Here is an 18,376-nt window from a genome sequence, read left to right on the forward strand (position 1 = left end):
CCTTCCCTTCCAGTGCCTCTGGTCTGGACGGGCGGGGAGGGGGGTGGGAGGGAAGTCTCCGGGGGAGGCAAATCAGAAAAGCCCTCTGATTCGATTGCCATCGGGATGTAAATCTCCCACAGACTGTCGCTCCCCCACGTTGGATAATGAAGGAGTTTTAATCAGCTTTGCGCTCATCTTCAGGATAGTAAATGCTGCAGCCGGAACAAGGAACTCTACGGAGGGGAGCCGCGGAGGGGGCTGACTTCTTTAAGATGCGGGGGAGAGACGGGGACATGAATTATTAGTCATTGGGTCACCTGGCCTTCCCCCGTCTCACTAACGAGGCGGCCGTCTACGAGACGCCTCCGTCCGACTCCGCGTCCAGGTAAGGGGGCTGGGTGGGGGAGACGGAGCCGCGAGCGAGCTGCCCCTTCCCCGCACTCTCCTTTCCCCCCCTCAAATGGCAATTCCTTCCCACTGTATTATGCAAGGCTTATATCTGACACTGGCCTACTTCTAAATGCTCCCAATTTTAACAAGGAAGCATTCGCGATTGTAGATAAAGCGATTTGCCCAAGAGCACACAGCGTGGTAAAGGGGGAAGCCGAGATTAGAATCCCAGTTTCATATTCTGCACATAAGTCTGCATGCCAACAGCAGCAATTAGGGTTCATGTTGTTAATTTGATTTCTTAATTGGTAATAATTTTTAATCTTCTAAGGAACAAACTGTGCGATCTAGGGAAATTCGATTTGTTTAGTTTGTGCATGCATGACTAACCTTTGTAGAAATAACGAACTGCTTACAAATAGTGAAGGGGTTTCTGTAGCCTTAACAAATAATATACTGTATCATGTTGTACTGCTTTTGTTGTTCCAGTTTAAAATGATCAAATATGTAATACAAAAATGTACAGTTTCAGATGGGGAGAAACTCAATTTAAACCCAGTTTAAGAAACATATTTGAAAACAAGTGCTAATCAACATGCAATTAATGCATTTTGAGAGTTTTGCATCTGAAAACGAAAGGTTAATTGTCCCAGACAAGGCACGAATAAGGAAGGGTATTTAGTGGCTTTCGGAAGCAATCTTTTATAAATTCACTAGGGAAAGGGCTGGCTTCAGGGATTTTTTTAAACAGTTTTTATCGGGCTTTACATTTTAGGAAAAACAAGGTTGACCATCACTTACAGGTGAATTATTGTGCAGTGGTCTTCAAATTTTATTCATGCCGCTCCCACCCCCCTCTCCATCACCCCTGGGGAAAAAATCATGGGGGCCCCCCTCAGAATTTTTCCCAATTATTCTGTTCAATTGACAATCTTTAAATATGTCTAGACTTATTTAAATATTCCAGTTCAGTTCTGTTACTGTTTTAAAAATGCAATCAAATGCATGATTGCTAAACATACTGTGCAGGTCAGGCAGGCATTACTGACACATGCAAGTATCTACAGTGTGATTATTAGAAGTGGGGTTGGAGTTTTGAAAAATATTTGGATTCCCTTCCATTTGGACACATAATCCCAGCAGGATATAAATGGCACAATATGTTTTCAGACCGAAAAGGGAGCTGATATTAATTTGCCTATTGGTACCCAAGAGGATGGGTCAGTGTACAGTAATTTCGTGAAAGCTCTTCGCTTTCGTCCCAAACCCATATATTTCAGGTCCTGAAAGAGATAATCCCACGTTAGGGTGTCAAAGCCATCTCTAGATCTAGCCCCAGACAGGTAGAATTAGAAAACTACTGGAGTGCTCTATCCATTATATGGAATTCCCTTCATATGTTCTGTGATGTACCACGTCCTGGGACTAATCAGTTCTGGTTGCTGTGTATTATTTGTGTGGGAACTCTGGGAGATCTGTCCGCAAGGATTTTCCAAAGGATTTTCTAGTCGGTTTCTAATCTGGCTATTGGCCTGTATGATGCTAAAAGGGCCGGGTCCCTATCTGGTTTAAGGATGGATATTAGAGAAGGCTCTTAAAGGGAAAGACTCAGCACACCTTTCTATAGGATCTCGCTATACACCTATGATAACGACAAGGAGCCGGGGGTACACACAGGTGGATGGCATCCACCCACTATTTTCACAGGGTGAACGCCGTCTACCCTGCCAAGAAGTTGGGCCCCACTGAATAATGTGCTGAACTTGTCCCAGTCTAATTTTCAAACACCGGGACACATTCAGCAGCGCCTGCACATTGTCTGCTTTCGATCCACAACATTGTGCAGGCAGGGAGGGGGCTCTCTTATTTCAGACGCCTGCTGGGCCCAAAACAAAGGCCAAATTTGAGGGGTCATCAGACCTTCTTTTGGTGAGTCTCCTGACTGGGAGCAGTCAGGAGCCTCACGCCTAGATACAAATGCAGCACAGGGTAAACAAAGGCTCACACCTTATTAGTACTTCACACGTCCTTAAGAGAGGCAGCTTTTCACTTTGTTCAGTCTCTCTTTACAAGATTTGCATGTACTGTGAGAATATCAGATGTGCTGGTCTATTCCCAGCATTTACACTAAATAAATGAAATGGATATAGCACTTACAACCCCTGATGAGGAATTGAAATAATTTAAGTACCACTATTTTTCCTTGTATAGCGCTACTCATCACAATGCAGGGTGTCAGAATGCTTCACATCACATGTAAATATTACATATACAGTAAAAAATCATATTCATTTGTAAATCAATATACAGGGTGTGTTACATAAAACAGTGGGGTGTTAAAAGGTATAGAAGTCACATATTATCTTCCATAGCTCACTGTGTTATATTAGAAGGATTACAATGCAACTACATGTAACATAAAGATCTATGTGTTCAATGTGTACCCATTTACATAAAATAAAATCTGTCATTTGCATGTTACATGAGGTGCTTTGCAGGAGACACATTAACCTTCTTTGCTACTTTGAGTCAAAACGTAGGCTAGACAAAACACAGATCTTTCCAGCAAATGCATTAACCTCCAGAGTTATCTTACAATTATTATTCACTCATATTTACTGGTAACCCACAGATCTCTGCAGCTGGCGCCTTAAGCCCATAAAGATATTTAATATTACAGTCTTTGCAACCAATTAGCATAACAGATTGGGATTCAGACAAAATACAAGTCAGTTATATCGACTGACACAATTATTGAGTTGTAAATATTGTGACACAGAAATATCAACAGCAAAAATATCGTGGACCAGAATATTGATTTTAAGGTAAGTAGTACACATTTAAAAAAAATAGAAGTTATTAATATCGTTTGCAAAAATATAGTTGTTTAAAATATTGATTCTTCAATTAATGTTATGTATTTAAGTATATATTTTCAATGTTTGTAATATATTCTTTTGTATAATTATTGTTTATGTTTTTTTAATATATGTGTTACATTTTTAGTAATTATTACATTTATTTTAATTGCGTTTTGCCTTTTTTAGTTCCATGGCGGGTTGTGGGTATAAAGGGGAATAGGATGGGAAGTAATTTAATTATAATGAATTATTTATTATTTTTTTATTTAATATTTATTTAATTGATATTTTATAATGTTAATTGTGCTTGTAATTCTTTTGGGGTACATTTTATGTGTGGATTGTAGGATTTATAGAGATTAAAGGTGGGAAGTAATTTATTTTTAATTAATTATTAATTAGTTGTTAATTAATATTAATTAAATGAAAATTATGGGTGATGGCTGTGGGGTTTATAAGGGTAAAGGGTGGGACGTATTTTATTTTTAATTAATTCATAATTAGTTGTTAATTAATAATAATAATTAATTGATAATTGTATTAATTGTTTAAATACACTTTTTGGGGTGTGGGATTTGGGTTTATACGGGTAATGGTGGTAAGTAATTTATATTTTATTAATTATTAATTAGTTGCTAATTAATAAGAATAAATTAGTTGATAATTAAATATGGTATTTTTGTAATTTATTTAGGTGTGGGTTGTGGGCTTTGTAGGGGTAAAGGGTGGGAAGTAATTTATGTTTCATTAATTAATTATCAGTTAATTTATTTATAACTAATTATGTTAATTATTTAATTACATTTTTGGGGTGTATAGGGGTTAATGGTGGGAAATTACTTTATTTTCAATTAATGAATTATTTGTTCAATCAATTAATACATAGTTATAAATTAAAATTAATTAATTAATTGATGATTAATTATGGGAATTGTTTAATTACCTTATTTGGGTGTGTGTGTTTTTGGTGTATAGGGGTAAAGGATGGGGAGTAAATTAATTTTACTTACTTTATAATCAGTTGTTAAATACTATTAGTAACTTAATTGTGAATTAATTTTAATTGTTTAATTACTTTTTTTAAAGTTTAATTTTAGGTGCAGGTTGTGGGGATTATAGGGGTAAAGGGTGGGAAATTAATTTTAATTAATTTAAATTTTGTTTTTCATTAGTAATATTTGTTTAATTGATAATTAATTATGTTAATTGTGCAAATAGGTTTTTTCAAATTTTAGATGTGGGTTGTGAGTTTTGTGGTGTTATAAGGTAGGAAGTAAACAAACTAAATTTATGTAATAATTAATGTTTTGGTTAAATAATAATTCCTAACTATAAATATTTATTTGTAGGGAAATAATTGATAATTGTTTTATTTTATTTAATATAATATTTGTAGGTATTTCTGATATGTATTTAATATTAAATATATTTTTATTTACAACATATTTGTATATTTTATGTTTTACTTTGTTTTTATAATATTTTTTTTTTGTTGAAGATATTTTGTTTGTTTTTAATTTGGAAGTGATGGAGTAGGAATAGTAAATGTTACCCCTCCACAATCCTACACTTTCCCTACTGTTGTACTAACTGGAGTGGGAATAATAAATATGACCCCTCTGCTATCCAACACTTTCCCTACTGTTGCTCTCACTGAAGAGGTGAAGAGGGAATAGTAATTTTTACCCCTCTACTATCCAACACTTTCCCTATTGTTGTACTCATTGGAGTGTAAATAGTAATTTTTACCCCTCAGCAATCCAACACTTTCCCTTCTGGAGTAGGAAAATTAATTTTTACCCCTCCGCAATCCAACACTTTCCCTATTGTTAGACTGACTGGAGTGGCAATATTACATCTTACCCCTCTGCAATCCAACACTTTCTCCACTGTTGCACTGACTGGAGGAGGAATAGTAAATTTTATCCCTCCGCAATTCAACACTCTCTCTACTGTTACACTCAGTGGAGAGGGAATAGTACATTTGACCACTTTGCTCTTTAACAGTTTCCCTAGTGTTGTATCTGCTGGAATTGGTGCAGTACAAATTACCTATGTGCAGTCTGTCACTTTTACTACTGTTGCATCTATTGGAGGGAGATTTGTACATTTTTATTTTTATCCAGTCTTAAATGTATGTGTTGTGCTAAGTGGGAGTGGTAACTTTTTTAATATATTTATTTTACTAGTTTCCATAGTTTTGTTTAAATTTTAGTGGGAATAGTATCTGTAATAAATGTTGTAATGTATTTTGTATTGAAATAATTTATATTATTATGTTTTGGAAATTTTAAATGATAAAACTTTTAATTATTAATATTTGCAATCTATAAATAAATTACTAAATATAAAGATTATTTAAATAGTTTAATGTTTTAATTTAATAAGAATGTTTTTTATAGATTTTATGCTAGTGGTATACGTATGAATAAATAAAATGCAAGGCAGCTCATTCCCCATCCTTGCATTACCTTGCATCAGGTAGGCATTACATGAGTGGTGCTAGGGCGTTCCTGTGCATCCATCGTTGTATTTTGATGCAAAACCAAATTTACAAAGACTTGTAAATATTGGTTGCACCAAACTGGTGCGTCTATCTGAGGCTGGCGTAATAAGAATAAATATATCCATTTCTTCTTGTTATTTACTCTTTGCATGTATGCTGCATTCTGCAGCACACGTACAAAGAGGAAATAGCCTCTAGGATAGTTTTTGATTGACTTTGGGGAAAAGAACTATGCAAGCAGCGACGGCTCGTGGAGGGAGTTACGGTGGGGCAGGAGGGTGGGGAGTGGGAGGGGCAGGGTGGAGGTTGCTAAAAACCGGCATATGGATAATTGCAGGTAAGTAAACAATTTACTTAATAAAACGAATTTCGTAGCTCGCACTGCATTGCAGCGACGGCTCGTGGAGGGAGTTACGGTGGGGCAGGAGGGTGGGGAGGGGGAGGGGCAGCGCGGAGGTTTCTAAAAACCGGCATATGGATAATTGCAGGTAAGTAAACAATTTAATTAATAAAACGAATTTCGTAGTGCGCCTTGCATCGCAAAATGCAATGCAGTGCGAGCTACGAAATTCGTTTTATTAATTAAATTGTTTACTTACCTGCAATTATCCATATGCCGGTTTTTAGCAACCTCCGCCCTGCCCCTCCCCCTCCCCGCCCTCCTGCCCCACCGTAACTCCCTCCACGAGCCGTCGCTGCTGCATTGCATTTTGCGATGCAAGGCGCGCTACGAAATTCGTTTTATTAATTAAATTGTTTACTTACCTGCAATTATCCATATGCCGGTTTTTAGCAACCTCCACCCTGCCCCTCCCCCTCCCCACCCTCCTGCCCCACCGTAACTCCTTCCACGAGCCGTCGCTGTATGCAAGGGAGCCCATTGCCCTCTCTTTCGTTACCGTGCATTAGGTAGGTCTAGCATGAGTGTTGCATTAGCGTACTTGTACCTGTATTTTGTGTGCAAAAAATATATGCAGTCTTCTAAAGGCGAGCACACTGGGTTTCCTCGGATCAGCTCTGGAGTTTCACTTCCCTGTAAGAGAATCGAGGTTCTTCTCTATTTATGTGAGGGGGCATTTTAGCTACGCCGGCTGGTGAGTTCAAGTCTTAGAAGTTCCATGATGGCTTTGAGAATGTCAAAGTGCCTCCGCGCTGTAGTGTGTCAGTCGAAGCAAGCCCTGTATTATGGGTACAGTATTCAGTCTTACCCTCTTTCACTGGAGTGGGTGGTCAGAGTGCCCATTCTCTCATCTGTGGCCCAGTGGTTAGCAGAAGGTAGAGGCGGGATGCGTCCACACGGTTCTGTGCCTATGTGGTAAGCTTCCCTGAATCTGCAGCAGGTCATCCTCTTGGATTGTTGGGTAGTTGAATCGTTGCTCTTCCTCTGAGATTAATGGCTTGCTTCTTCTCCAAAACTGCATGCTGCTCCAGGGCGACATCCTTCTCACTTCACCACGACCCCCCTCCTGGCACAGCGTGCACAGGAAAATGCCCCTTCATGTCACAGCATTGCATGGTGCAACGGCCCTCTTCTTAATAGAGCATTGCACCAGGATGACAACCTTCAATCATCACCCCGGCCCTCACCTGGCATACGGCGGTCATGGGCATTACACAAGTTTTCTTCATTTACTTTGTGCAATTCAGCCACTAAATGGACATCTCTTTATTTCTCTTATTTCGCATCAAAAGTCAATGTTTTGTGTTTAACACCATCGATGCTAGTGTTATTTTCCTCCTGTGCTGATATTTCATGAATACCATTGTTTCATGACGAGCTCAGCTCGTCATGAGTGTATGGAGGTGTACCTCATGACGAGCTGAGCTCGTCATGAGCGTCGAAGGTGTTAATTCTTGGTGCAAGAGGTTAGATGTGGCTGGCAGGTAGAAGTCAAATTATATTCCAAATGTCAAATGTAATATATATGTGGCTTAGATTCCTATTGCTATATTCCAAGAAGGAGTGACTGAGAAGTGATACAGGAGTTGCTCACCTTCCCAAACACATAACCATAGAAAAACAACAGGAAAAACCTCTACTCTCTTATCCTCTCTCTCCATACCTGCCCAAGGGGCTCACGCTAAGGTATTCTAAAGGGCTCTCACCCCTTGGAATTCCAAGTGGCATGCTTCATCATAGAATCCTCGTCCAGATATGTAGTGTATCTAGGTGTGTTTAACCTTGGTAGCCAAGGAAGCTGTTTGGGTATTGGGTGGGATCCTAGATTTAAAATACTTTAGGGTGTCCTGGGGGTTAATTTTATTTTCAAAGGGCACCCTAACAAGTTAAAAATAGGTGGGGATGCACTATGGAAATTAGTATCCTCTGTAACCCTGGTTTAATATGTTTCAGCCGTCACATCAAAGCCTCACCGGGCTAGTTGGCTTTTATCAGGACCTTTAAGGTTCTCATTAACATTTTATTTGTTTGCATTTAATTGTGAAACTTCCAATCGCCATACTCATACATGCCAGGCATACATACCCAATTGGTCGCTATGCTTGCATTTCTTTAGTAGCATCCTATTTAGAGCTCCATGAGGGTAAGAATGCAAGTGGGCCTTGTAGTCAAACTTTCTTCACAGGTCTGTTTCCGTACGTGAACCTATTTGGTTCCTCTTTTCCCCACATCCAAGATTCTTATTAGACACATGGTGCAACATTACAGCTTATTAAATCAAACGCAAGAGACAGATTTGCCTCAAATCACAGAATTTTGTCAAGCTGGGAAGCCGGGGTTGATGCCAGGTTTTCTGCTTTCACATTGTTCATTTCAGCCATCAGATGGACATATCTTGATTTCTCCTGTTTTACATGAAAGGTTAATGCTTTATCTTTAATTCTTGACAAATTAGGATGAAGCCTGGGTAGCGGGCAGATGGAAAAACTGTGCACTTTTCACTTCAAATAAGGATTGCCTTGCACAATCCTGTTTGCTCCTCTATGACCCAGATATTTCAGTTTTGAGCAGAAGTATCTAAACCTGTCACCCAACAACAGAAAATTATTTACCAACATTTGAAATTGTAGGCTTTATTTACCAGTTCCAATCAATAAATGTTGAAGACCTGTTTTCCTTGAAAGGAAGACTAGTTGCAATTTTGTAACTGTAAATTCGAGAGAGCTAGATATGGCAATGTTAAATGTTGTCAAGTTGTTACCCTGCTGAGGTATGGGTGGTTTTGTTTTTTGCTCTTCTCACACCTACCTACTGCAGCGATGTAAATTTTGCAATGTACTGTATTAAAACACAATAATACAGGTTAGCTTAGTTGTTATGATTCTCTTAGGTTTGGGAGACTGATGTAATTCAGAGTTATGCCATCTATGAAATGAAAGATCATGTGTACTTACCTAGGACTTGCTCCTTCAGAATGAGGTTACAGTGAATAGGTAAGCCCACAGGTCAGTATTGCTGTAAACAAGTAGGCCGTATCTGGTGCACCACGTTGACAGAGTAACATGTCTAGAGCATGCAGAGTTCTTATTAGCAAGTGTCGTCTAGTGTAGATTCTGATGACTAGCGATAGTCTGTGGTATCTCTCGCTGTTCTTACATCTCCCCGCTTGGCTTGGTTTTCCTATACAAGCTAGTGATATTTCCTTAGAAAGGCCAATATTTTCTTGAAAGTGCTAGCTGTCACTGGAATTACATGTGCCTTTTTCTTGTGAGTTACCTGTGTCACTGATTCCTTTTCATCCTTGGATACTGTGCAGCTTACACTTATTTAGATGTGGAGCAGATCCCGCTTACTTTGAAATTTATGGTCCATTCTTGCTTTGTGTATTCAGGTGATACTGATTCCAGGATGAGCTGTCATGTTGCGCTGGTAAATTTGAGGGTTCTTTAGATATAGTTATGCCAACAATGGAAATAAGAGATATGTCTGCTGCTAAATGTGGAAGTTACATTTTGGAGGGCAGTGTGTAATTTGTAAAAACATAAACGCAGAGCATCAAACTTTTTCTTAGGGTCCTATTGCAGAATAGAACGATAGAGCAAGAGAGCGAGACGCGAGAGGGAAATCATTTAGCAAGCGCGAGTAAGATAGATCTACAAGGTATAAAGGGACTTCGTGGGGAAGAGAGTTTCCTCCCTCGTTTCACAGATCAGTAACAACGTGATAGAGGTTTCACGTAAAGGGGAACCAGGACATAAAAATAAAATAGGAGATCACGAATCTTGTTTAAAGCTGCTTCTATTGTGGTTTATGAAGTGCATTCCCCTGACGAAGGTGCATACCGAAATGCATTGGGATATGACTTCACTTGTGTAAAGATGGAAAGTTGATTGAAGAATTTTGATTTACACTTCTTCTGATATTTAAGAAGAATAAAAACAATTTTGAAGGACAGAAATACACCCATCGGTTTGATGAGAGTTATTCATATTTCATTTACATTTTGCTCTGTATATTTTGCATGATGGGTACATCAGCAATCTGATTTGTAAGACTGCTGATAAAAACTTCGCATGAAATTGTTTTGTGACATATTTTACATGTTGAGATATGATTATTGATATATGAAGAAGGAAGAATAAATTATCACGTGGAGTGAGACAGTGAATAGTGCTTCCCATAACACAGGTTGTCTGTGAATTGTGTCTAGAATGTCAAGGTTGCCATAACCTTTCTTTCACTACCCTAAAATGGCTTATTCTTGCAGGTTCTTTTTTCACCCTCTATTCTGCATTCATCACTGTTTTCTTATATCTCTCCTTTCGCCCTTTCTGTCTTTCTCTATTGCTTTGGGTCATGATCTGTTGGCAAAAAGTGAGTCCCGGTCTCCTAAAATGAGTGCAGGTGGGTAAGGCTGAGTAAGAATACTTCGCTTAGGAGAGTGGTTTCACCTCTGAAGAGCGCAGGCAGTTAAAGCTATCATATCTAGATGGAAATGTGCTGCATATGGAATAATTTACCTGGTTGAGTAGGCTGGCGGTAGAGTTAGTTTGTTCAATCTTTGGGTAAAGGAAGCTTTACGCTGACAAAAGGCAATGCTGTTTTATGTGCAGCTTACAAAAGTGTGAATCCTCTGCCTAAATGAGAAGGGTTTGCATATATACTCGAATTGCACTCAAATGTACTCATGATAGACCTGCTAAACATATATGTGAGGGTTAAAGATCTGGTGTAACTTCTTGTGATGCCACTTCCTGCCAATAATGTCAATTCCTGTGATGCCAAGTGTGATGTCATGCGCCATGATGTCATGCACCGTGATGTCACGTGCTGTGATGTCACGGGCCAGGATGTCACTTGTATACTATTTAGTTAGGTTAGTCCTCCATTTATTTTTTAGGACTAGTCCTGCTCTGCAATAGACCTTCCAAACATCATCATGCTAGATGTAGTGCAGGGCAGTTTGTTTATCCGCATTTCTCATAGTGTTCGATGGTAAGTTCAAGTGCAGCCCATGCCAAGCATCCCTCTATGTACACATGCATCATTCTTTTGGAACACGTCAGAAGGGAGCAGTCACTTTGCGAGTGTAAACTTGCTGTTTTTGCTCCTGCGGCCAAACACCCAACAACACTCAAATATAGACCACCGGCTCAGGCACCCGCCCTGGGCTCATCCGGCCAGAAGTTCAAATTAAATTGCAACAGATGTGGAGCGCGCGCTGATTGGCAGCTCTGCGGAAGCCCTCCCCATCATCACAGCAGATTTAGTGCAGAGCAGGCGTTGTGTCTGCTGATCAGATCAAGCACAGTCCGTCCCTGACATCCCGTTACAAAAGTCAATTTACATTTTTGATTCTCGTCAGAACGGAGCAGTGCCAGCCAGTGTGCATGACCTGTTGATTTTGTGACTATGGTCAGAGGACCACCAGCACCACTAACCTTAGCAGCACTTCCGGTGAGGAGGAGAATGTATCACATGTCAACAGATAGGTCACACGTTAATAGCCAAGCCTGCAACAGTCCACCCCAAACGGGCGGTGGTAAATGTTGTGTGGAGCAAGGATTGGATTGGTAAGGAGGGCACTCGGGAAATGACAAAGGGGCCAATAGCCGAGTTCCAGCCGTGGGCTGCTTTTTTTGGACAGCCTGGGGGCTGTCTGTGCTGTTAGGATGCCACCAGCAGCCCAGTGGGTGCCTGAGTGGCCTTTCTAGAGGCAGATGGGTGGAGGTATCACCCCTTTCTTTCGCTGGGCCGGCCCATTAACCCCTCCCACGCTTGTGACGGAACCGTTCCGTCACGCCCCTCGGGTGAGCTGTGCTTGTGACGGAACGGTTCCGTCACGGCCCGCTCGTGGGGAACTTTTATTGCTGATAGTACTGTCCATTTGAAATCTGTCTCAGTGTGTTGTTGTTCAACAAAGTGTTGTACCCCCCCAGAGGAGAAAATATAGATTCCCCCCAGAGGAGGAAATATAGATGCCATGTTGTTGAAAAAAGAAGCCTACTTAATTCTTAAATTTAACTGTGTGGTGGACGGGTTGAACGAAATGTCTGAATTACAACGATCTAATTACTGAGCCCCCTGCTAAACCACCCCGTGTAAACACACACCCTCCCGTAAGACACAGTGCCAGTCACTGCTTGAAACACAACTCTATTCAACTTTGTGGAATCTAAGCTCCACACAGTGTAAAACACCCTAAAACACAGAACACTACAAGTCCCATGATGCTTAGCAGAGTATTTAAAAGAAAAACCAGTTCCGCTGGGACGTCTGAAAACTCATTCGACTCGCAGCGAACTGAACGCCAGTCATGCGGCCACACGGAGATTTTTGAAACTCACTAGGGAACCACCGACAGAGGTAAGAAGTTCGGAATAACCATCCCGGACTATAGTTAAGCGACACCACGACCGTAACCAGAAACACACTGAATGGTCGTCCTCCCTGTGTTTTAAATTCACAGAAACTCTTAATCGGTAGGAGGATAACACGAAGAAAACAAAAGAAAGTGGAGCCGCATACGAGACACACACCTCGCCACACACAAGTAAGTCTCACCGCTTTAGACCAGTGCGTAACAAACATTCAGTCATTTTCATACAAGGACTGATTCAAATTTTCATTCCAACAGAACTAAGCATCGCAGAACTTAAAAAGATTCCCACAAACGGATAACTCAACTTTGCAAGCACTCTGAAATATTCAACAAGTAAGTGCTGGCTAATTCTTAATAAGGATACAAAATGTGACAACATGTACCTTAAGATAAAAAACTTATAAGAACACCATCCTTTAATTCATTGTTGAGGCAATGGTGACAACGAAGGATAATCAGATGCCCTGTGCCCAAAATCCATAGTGAACATCAACGTGAGAAGAGGTAAAACCTCCCCCCATGTTTTATTCATGCAATATACCAGTCAAACAAATTTGAGAAAAGGAGATACTAAATGTACCCCAATCTTACACCATAGGTACACAGCTCAGCCCTGAGGAAGAACCCTGTAAACAGAACAAAGGGTTTGGAAACGCGTCGGCTGTTCGGCTGTTTCAGAGGCAACCTAAATTCTAAGGGTTCGCACACGAACATAGGGCGATTTCATCGAAGTCATAATGCCCAATGTGTCTAGTCCCACTAAACATGCACGCTTGGTCGTAAGGACTAATATAAAAACAAGTATAGGTGTATCAAATTGAGTTGCGTTTCAGTCTAAATAGTTAAAGTGTAACTATAAATGAATGTTATGATTTGTTTTTTACAAAGTATCACATTTATGACTTATGTTTGTATTGTTTCAACTGCTTAAGGAATGTTTAAACCTCTGATGTTTGTATAAAATGTAAATATTCTCTTGAAACTTTGAAAATGTTTGAATGAATATACAAACCTTCGGGATCTATGAAAAGAAGGTACACAGCTGCTAAATAAAAAGCTGTTGTGAATTGAACCCGAGCCCTGGCACCCTTGTTTTTGATATAACGTACATTGTCCAGTCAGGACTTGTAGGACAAAACCCCTCCAGTGTTAAAAGCAGTCTAATAACAAACAGCTTTTGGGTGCAGTTGTTGCTGGCTCAAACAGACTTTATCAAGTCTTCCAGAAAGAAGGAGAGTCAATCCATGTTAATCACAAGTGTAGCACATTGATATGTAAACCAGCAACAGCGCTCTCCAAGTGCAGCATGGAAAATGGAGTGCAGTGTTTACTCCCAATTTTCAAAGTGTTTGCACAAGAAAAGGTCCAGGAATGGACACCCTTTGTACGTTGGTTGCATGCTCTTTCTTGGTAGGAGGGAGCAGGCTCTGGGGTAGGGGTGGGTACGCGACTTGTGACAGGTGACTTTGGGTCAGATGTATCAAGATACACTTTTGCAATTCTCAAATAGCGATTTTTAAGGAATGGCTATTTGAGAATTTCAAAATGGTATGTATGTAGAAATTCGCTATTTTTTAGCGATTTCTTAAAATTCCTTCATTGCGATTAGCAAATTGCTAATCGCAGTTAAGGAATAATTTCCCATTCATTTCTATGGGTCAGGATGCCCATAGGAATGAATGGGAAATCATTCTCAATTTGCGATTCGCAATTTGCTAATCGCAAATTGAGAATAATTTCAAGGGTGCAAGGGTGTCCAAAGGACACCCTGTTGCACCCCTGAAATAAGCATGGGTGCACATGTGATGCACATACATGCCCTAATGAAAGAAAGTTAACCACACTGAACTCTCTGTCCTAGCTGATGGTCTACCTGCCATTGCAAGATGGCACAGGAGCCCTTTCCACTATATATGCATCATAAGTGTATTGACTGACGCTTCGCCACCCGTGCGCTGCAGTGCAAGAACTCAGTTGGAAAGCAGTGATATGTCAAGGCTGCAGTATCACTTCTTCAAATATGTCACTCCTATAGTTTAAATTGTAAAAGCTGTGAGTAAAGTCTTATTCTTCAAAGAGTTAGAGCTGTGATGGTACATTGAGTCTATATTGTGCTATTTACTACATTATGCTGCATCTAGCTCTCTTTGCCTCATCCACGAAGCATTGGTTGTGCTACCATGGAGCACCTCGTGCTTGTGGGCAGTTACTTGGTTATACAATTGGTAAATAAGTAAAGAAATCCCTAGTTTCTAGGTATTCCGTTTGCAGGACGCGGAAGAGGCCTGGACAAGGAGTTGAAAGGCATAATTTTGAAATGATACAGGGGCCTGGATTACATGTTGCATGGTACTGGCGTGTTAGTAACTTTGCACCTATAAACACCGCTACCGTGCAGCAAGACCCCGCCAGTATGGTGCAGTTAGGAGTAAATGCCCACAGAATGAGACATAACAGCGGATGCACTTTGATTCCCTTTTCCATGTAGAATAATGTTCATACTTACCACATGCTCTCATCTAGTGGCAAATGGGAGCAGGTGGACTGGTGTGGGGTAGGGGGTGGTGATGGGGAGTACAATAGGTTAAAAAAGAATGTTAAGAGACATGCATTTAATATTTACAGTGCTTTGAAATTAAATGAAGATAGTAATAAATGCTACTTAAGAAACACATTTCTATGATAACCAATCATGGGTATTTAAATAGGACACCTGGGGCTCTAGAGGCTTGAACAATTGATGATATTATTACCTTGCTCACTCATTTGTTCATCCACAGAAGGATGAATGGCTGAATCTATCTTTTTGGGACAGAGGCCTGTAGCTTACAGTCTTTAGGTGGTTGCTCAGCATGTTATTGTTATAACTGTTTGTATTATTAATATTACTGTTATGATTGTTTTTTTTTATTGCTATCAGTAGTAGTGGTAGTAGAAGAATTAAGTTAATTAAAAATAACAGGAGAAAAAAAAACAATGAGTAAGTTTTAATTTCTGACCATAAATGTTCTCATTTTTACAGAAAAGTATTTTCCATGAAACACATGTAGACCCTCTCCGAAGCTCTGTGCGCCCTAGATACAATGATCGAGCTGAGCAGGAGAGCCCGAGCTCAGCTCGCAGTGGTACTGAACTCCCTGGCACTTACGTCATCAGTGGGCGCCTTCTTCACCAGTTACTGGTGCGAAGGCACCCACAAGGTGGTCAAGCCACCCTGCCTTTCGGCAGTGAAGAGTAAGAACTGCCTAATGCTCAACCTCAATGGCAGCTTTGCCGATCCTGTAGAGGTGAATGGGACACAGGACCCCAACGCGGTACATTACAACTGGGAGACAGGCGACGACAAGTTCTCATACAGATACTTTCACACAGGTTTCTGGCACTCCTGCGAGAAGAATATGGATGGTAAGATGGCAAATGTGGCATTTTCATTGTATTGTGAATGGCAAGCACTTCCACTGATTTAAGAATGGAATGCAGTTCTATTGTATTATGAATGGCATGTTCTTCCACTCTACTGTAATCAACCAATCATGTTTCTTGTATAACACGACTACTCACCTGTTAGGGTCTGAAGTCGTTGGGGGGCGGGGGGATCTGCGGTTCAGTCAAAAAGCCAGGCCTTGAGGTCCTTCCTGAATTGAAGCAGCAACAATGATTGCCTGAGATGTAGCAGCAGGGAGTTCCAGGTCTTCGCAGCGAGGTAGGAGAAGGATCTTTCTCAAGCTGAGGTCCTGCGGATCAGTGGGATGGTGGCTAGGGCCATTTGGGCAGAGCAGAGATGTCTGGTGGGAGTGTACAAGGAGAGGCGGTGGTTGAGTATGCAGGTCCGGAGATGTGGAGGGCGTTGTAGTCGTGTAATGACATACCCTTCCACTGTATATTAGTAGCATGTTACTTTATCTGTGATATAATACATGAAAGCCTTACCAGTATACCATAGCCATACCTGTTTTTAGGTCGAGCAGACGTACTCTCAATGCGTGAGCATTGAGAGTGTCTGCTACAGACCTAATGTGGCCCGTATTTAGGAAAGTGGACACGACTCAGACGCGCGCTTTTGCAGTCTCAGTTTTGACCGCGGGAGCGCGCGTCTGAGCCGCGTTTGCGCAGAGTAACTCACAGCCCCTGCTCACACACAGACACAGCCAGCCCCCACCCCTCTGCATGCACGCACACACACACAGGCGCGCGCGCACACACACACACATACACACGCTGCCGCCCCTCCACCCCCCTGCATACACACAGACACGCAAGCACGGAGCCCCACTCACCGGGACACAGCCAGCCCCCACCCCTCTGCATGCACGCACACACACACACAGGCGCGTGCGCACACACACACACACACGATGCCACCCCCCACCCCTCTGCATACACACAGACACGCAAGCACGGAGCCCCACTCACCGGGACTTCTACTCCGCAGGACTCTTCCGACGTCAACGGGCACACAGACACCGGCACTCCACTCCTTGGCTTCCCGGGCGGACGCCGGCTGCACGCAGGGCTCTCCTCTCTCTGCACCGGAGCCATGCACCAGCCACTTCAGCCTGCCTCCTGGGAAGCTCCGGTCGCGTGTCCGGCCCCGCCCCGTCCCAACAAAGGTTGCCTGGCTTCCTGTTGAAGCCGGGCTGCGGCGGTGAGTTTGCTTGTTTGGTTTTCTTGCTATGTGCGTCCTATGAGACGCTGGAGAGGCGTTCTTTGCCACACCATTGAATTTGATATCGGACATAGTGATATAATAATTGATGGGCAGAGAGGTGGATACATCAAAGTGGTGTACGAGAAGTCGAAAACATTATACCATCAATCGTAGGATTTCACCCCGAGGAGCCTATGTTTAGGCGAAAAACGTTGTCTGTGCTACCTGAAAAAGGATTGGAATAAAAGAGGGAAAATACGGAGTGACTGATTCAATTTGCTTCTTCTAGTACTGTTCTTAATGTGTTGACTGTTACACTGAGGTTTGTTGTTGCCTCTCATCTTGTGTTCTAAAAGTCATTTATGTATGACCAATTGGAATGGGTCAATTTTGAGGAGGGCAACTTCGGCTTGATACATTGATTGCTACTTCAAGTGGTTCGGTAAGAGATCCCCTTGCTGCAATAATCTGTTGTAAAGTAATCATGATTCATACGGTTATTTACATTCAGTTACAGTTCTCATCAGTATGAGCTCATATCTATGTTAACCCGCCGGACGTCATAAATTAACCTTCAATTACTATTTATTGTTCAGGTACAATATTTTTGAAAAACTAGAAGTAAACACACTGAAAAAACTGTCCTCGCCAGAATGTCACCTGTTAAAAGGTTGCAGTCAGATAGTTGCCGAATGCCCTGTGTCATGCGTGACATCTTCACCCGTCAGGTCTTTTTAGCCAATCGCACTCTACATGCCGGGAATTTTCAGACATAACATACTTCAAATGTTAAAAGCATAACTAAAAAACCTGGGATGCGATTTGTTTTTTTTCCGAAAAGCCGGTACTGGATGGAAGTGTCACACATTCCACTAGGCAGTTATACGCACTGTTCTGGAGCCAGACCGAAAGACACTGATTACCCTTCCAACTTTCAAAAAGTTTTCGAAAACAGTGTTCTCTAAAGTGGCATTTTAATAGTACTGGACCAACTCGTCACACCCAGGGGCGTGGCTACCATTCGTGCAGCTGGTGCAGTTGCACCGGCATTTAGAGCCCAGAGGGGCCCATTGAACCCTGATAATTGCTGTATTTTACTACCCTAGCAGCAGTGAAGGGGTACTTTTCCATACTTGCACCAGGGCCTATGGCATCCTTGTTACTCTACTGGCCCCGTCCACATCCCACCTCTCCCACAAAGAAGACA

At 41.4% G+C, this 18,376-nt stretch overlaps 1 protein-coding gene across 1 annotated transcript in view; it reads left to right on the top strand.

The window, feature by feature from the left end:
• The first annotated feature begins 269 nt into the window (after positions 1 to 269).
• LOC147701795 (germ cell-specific gene 1-like protein) overlaps positions 270 to 18,376 on the top strand; it is a 124,040-nt gene continuing 105,933 nt past the window's right edge. Inside the window, exons 1-2 of the mRNA XM_086928701.1 lie at positions 270 to 367; positions 15,544 to 15,926. Coding sequence (XP_086784827.1) covers positions 15,605 to 15,926 — 322 coding nt within the window. The 5' untranslated portion in view covers positions 270 to 367; positions 15,544 to 15,604. The remainder of the gene's footprint in view (positions 368 to 15,543; positions 15,927 to 18,376) is intronic.

This window comes from Lissotriton vulgaris, chromosome 7, assembly GCF_964263255.1.
Source record: "Lissotriton vulgaris chromosome 7, aLisVul1.2, whole genome shotgun sequence".
In the NCBI taxonomy this organism is placed as follows: domain Eukaryota; kingdom Metazoa; phylum Chordata; class Amphibia; order Caudata; family Salamandridae; genus Lissotriton; species Lissotriton vulgaris.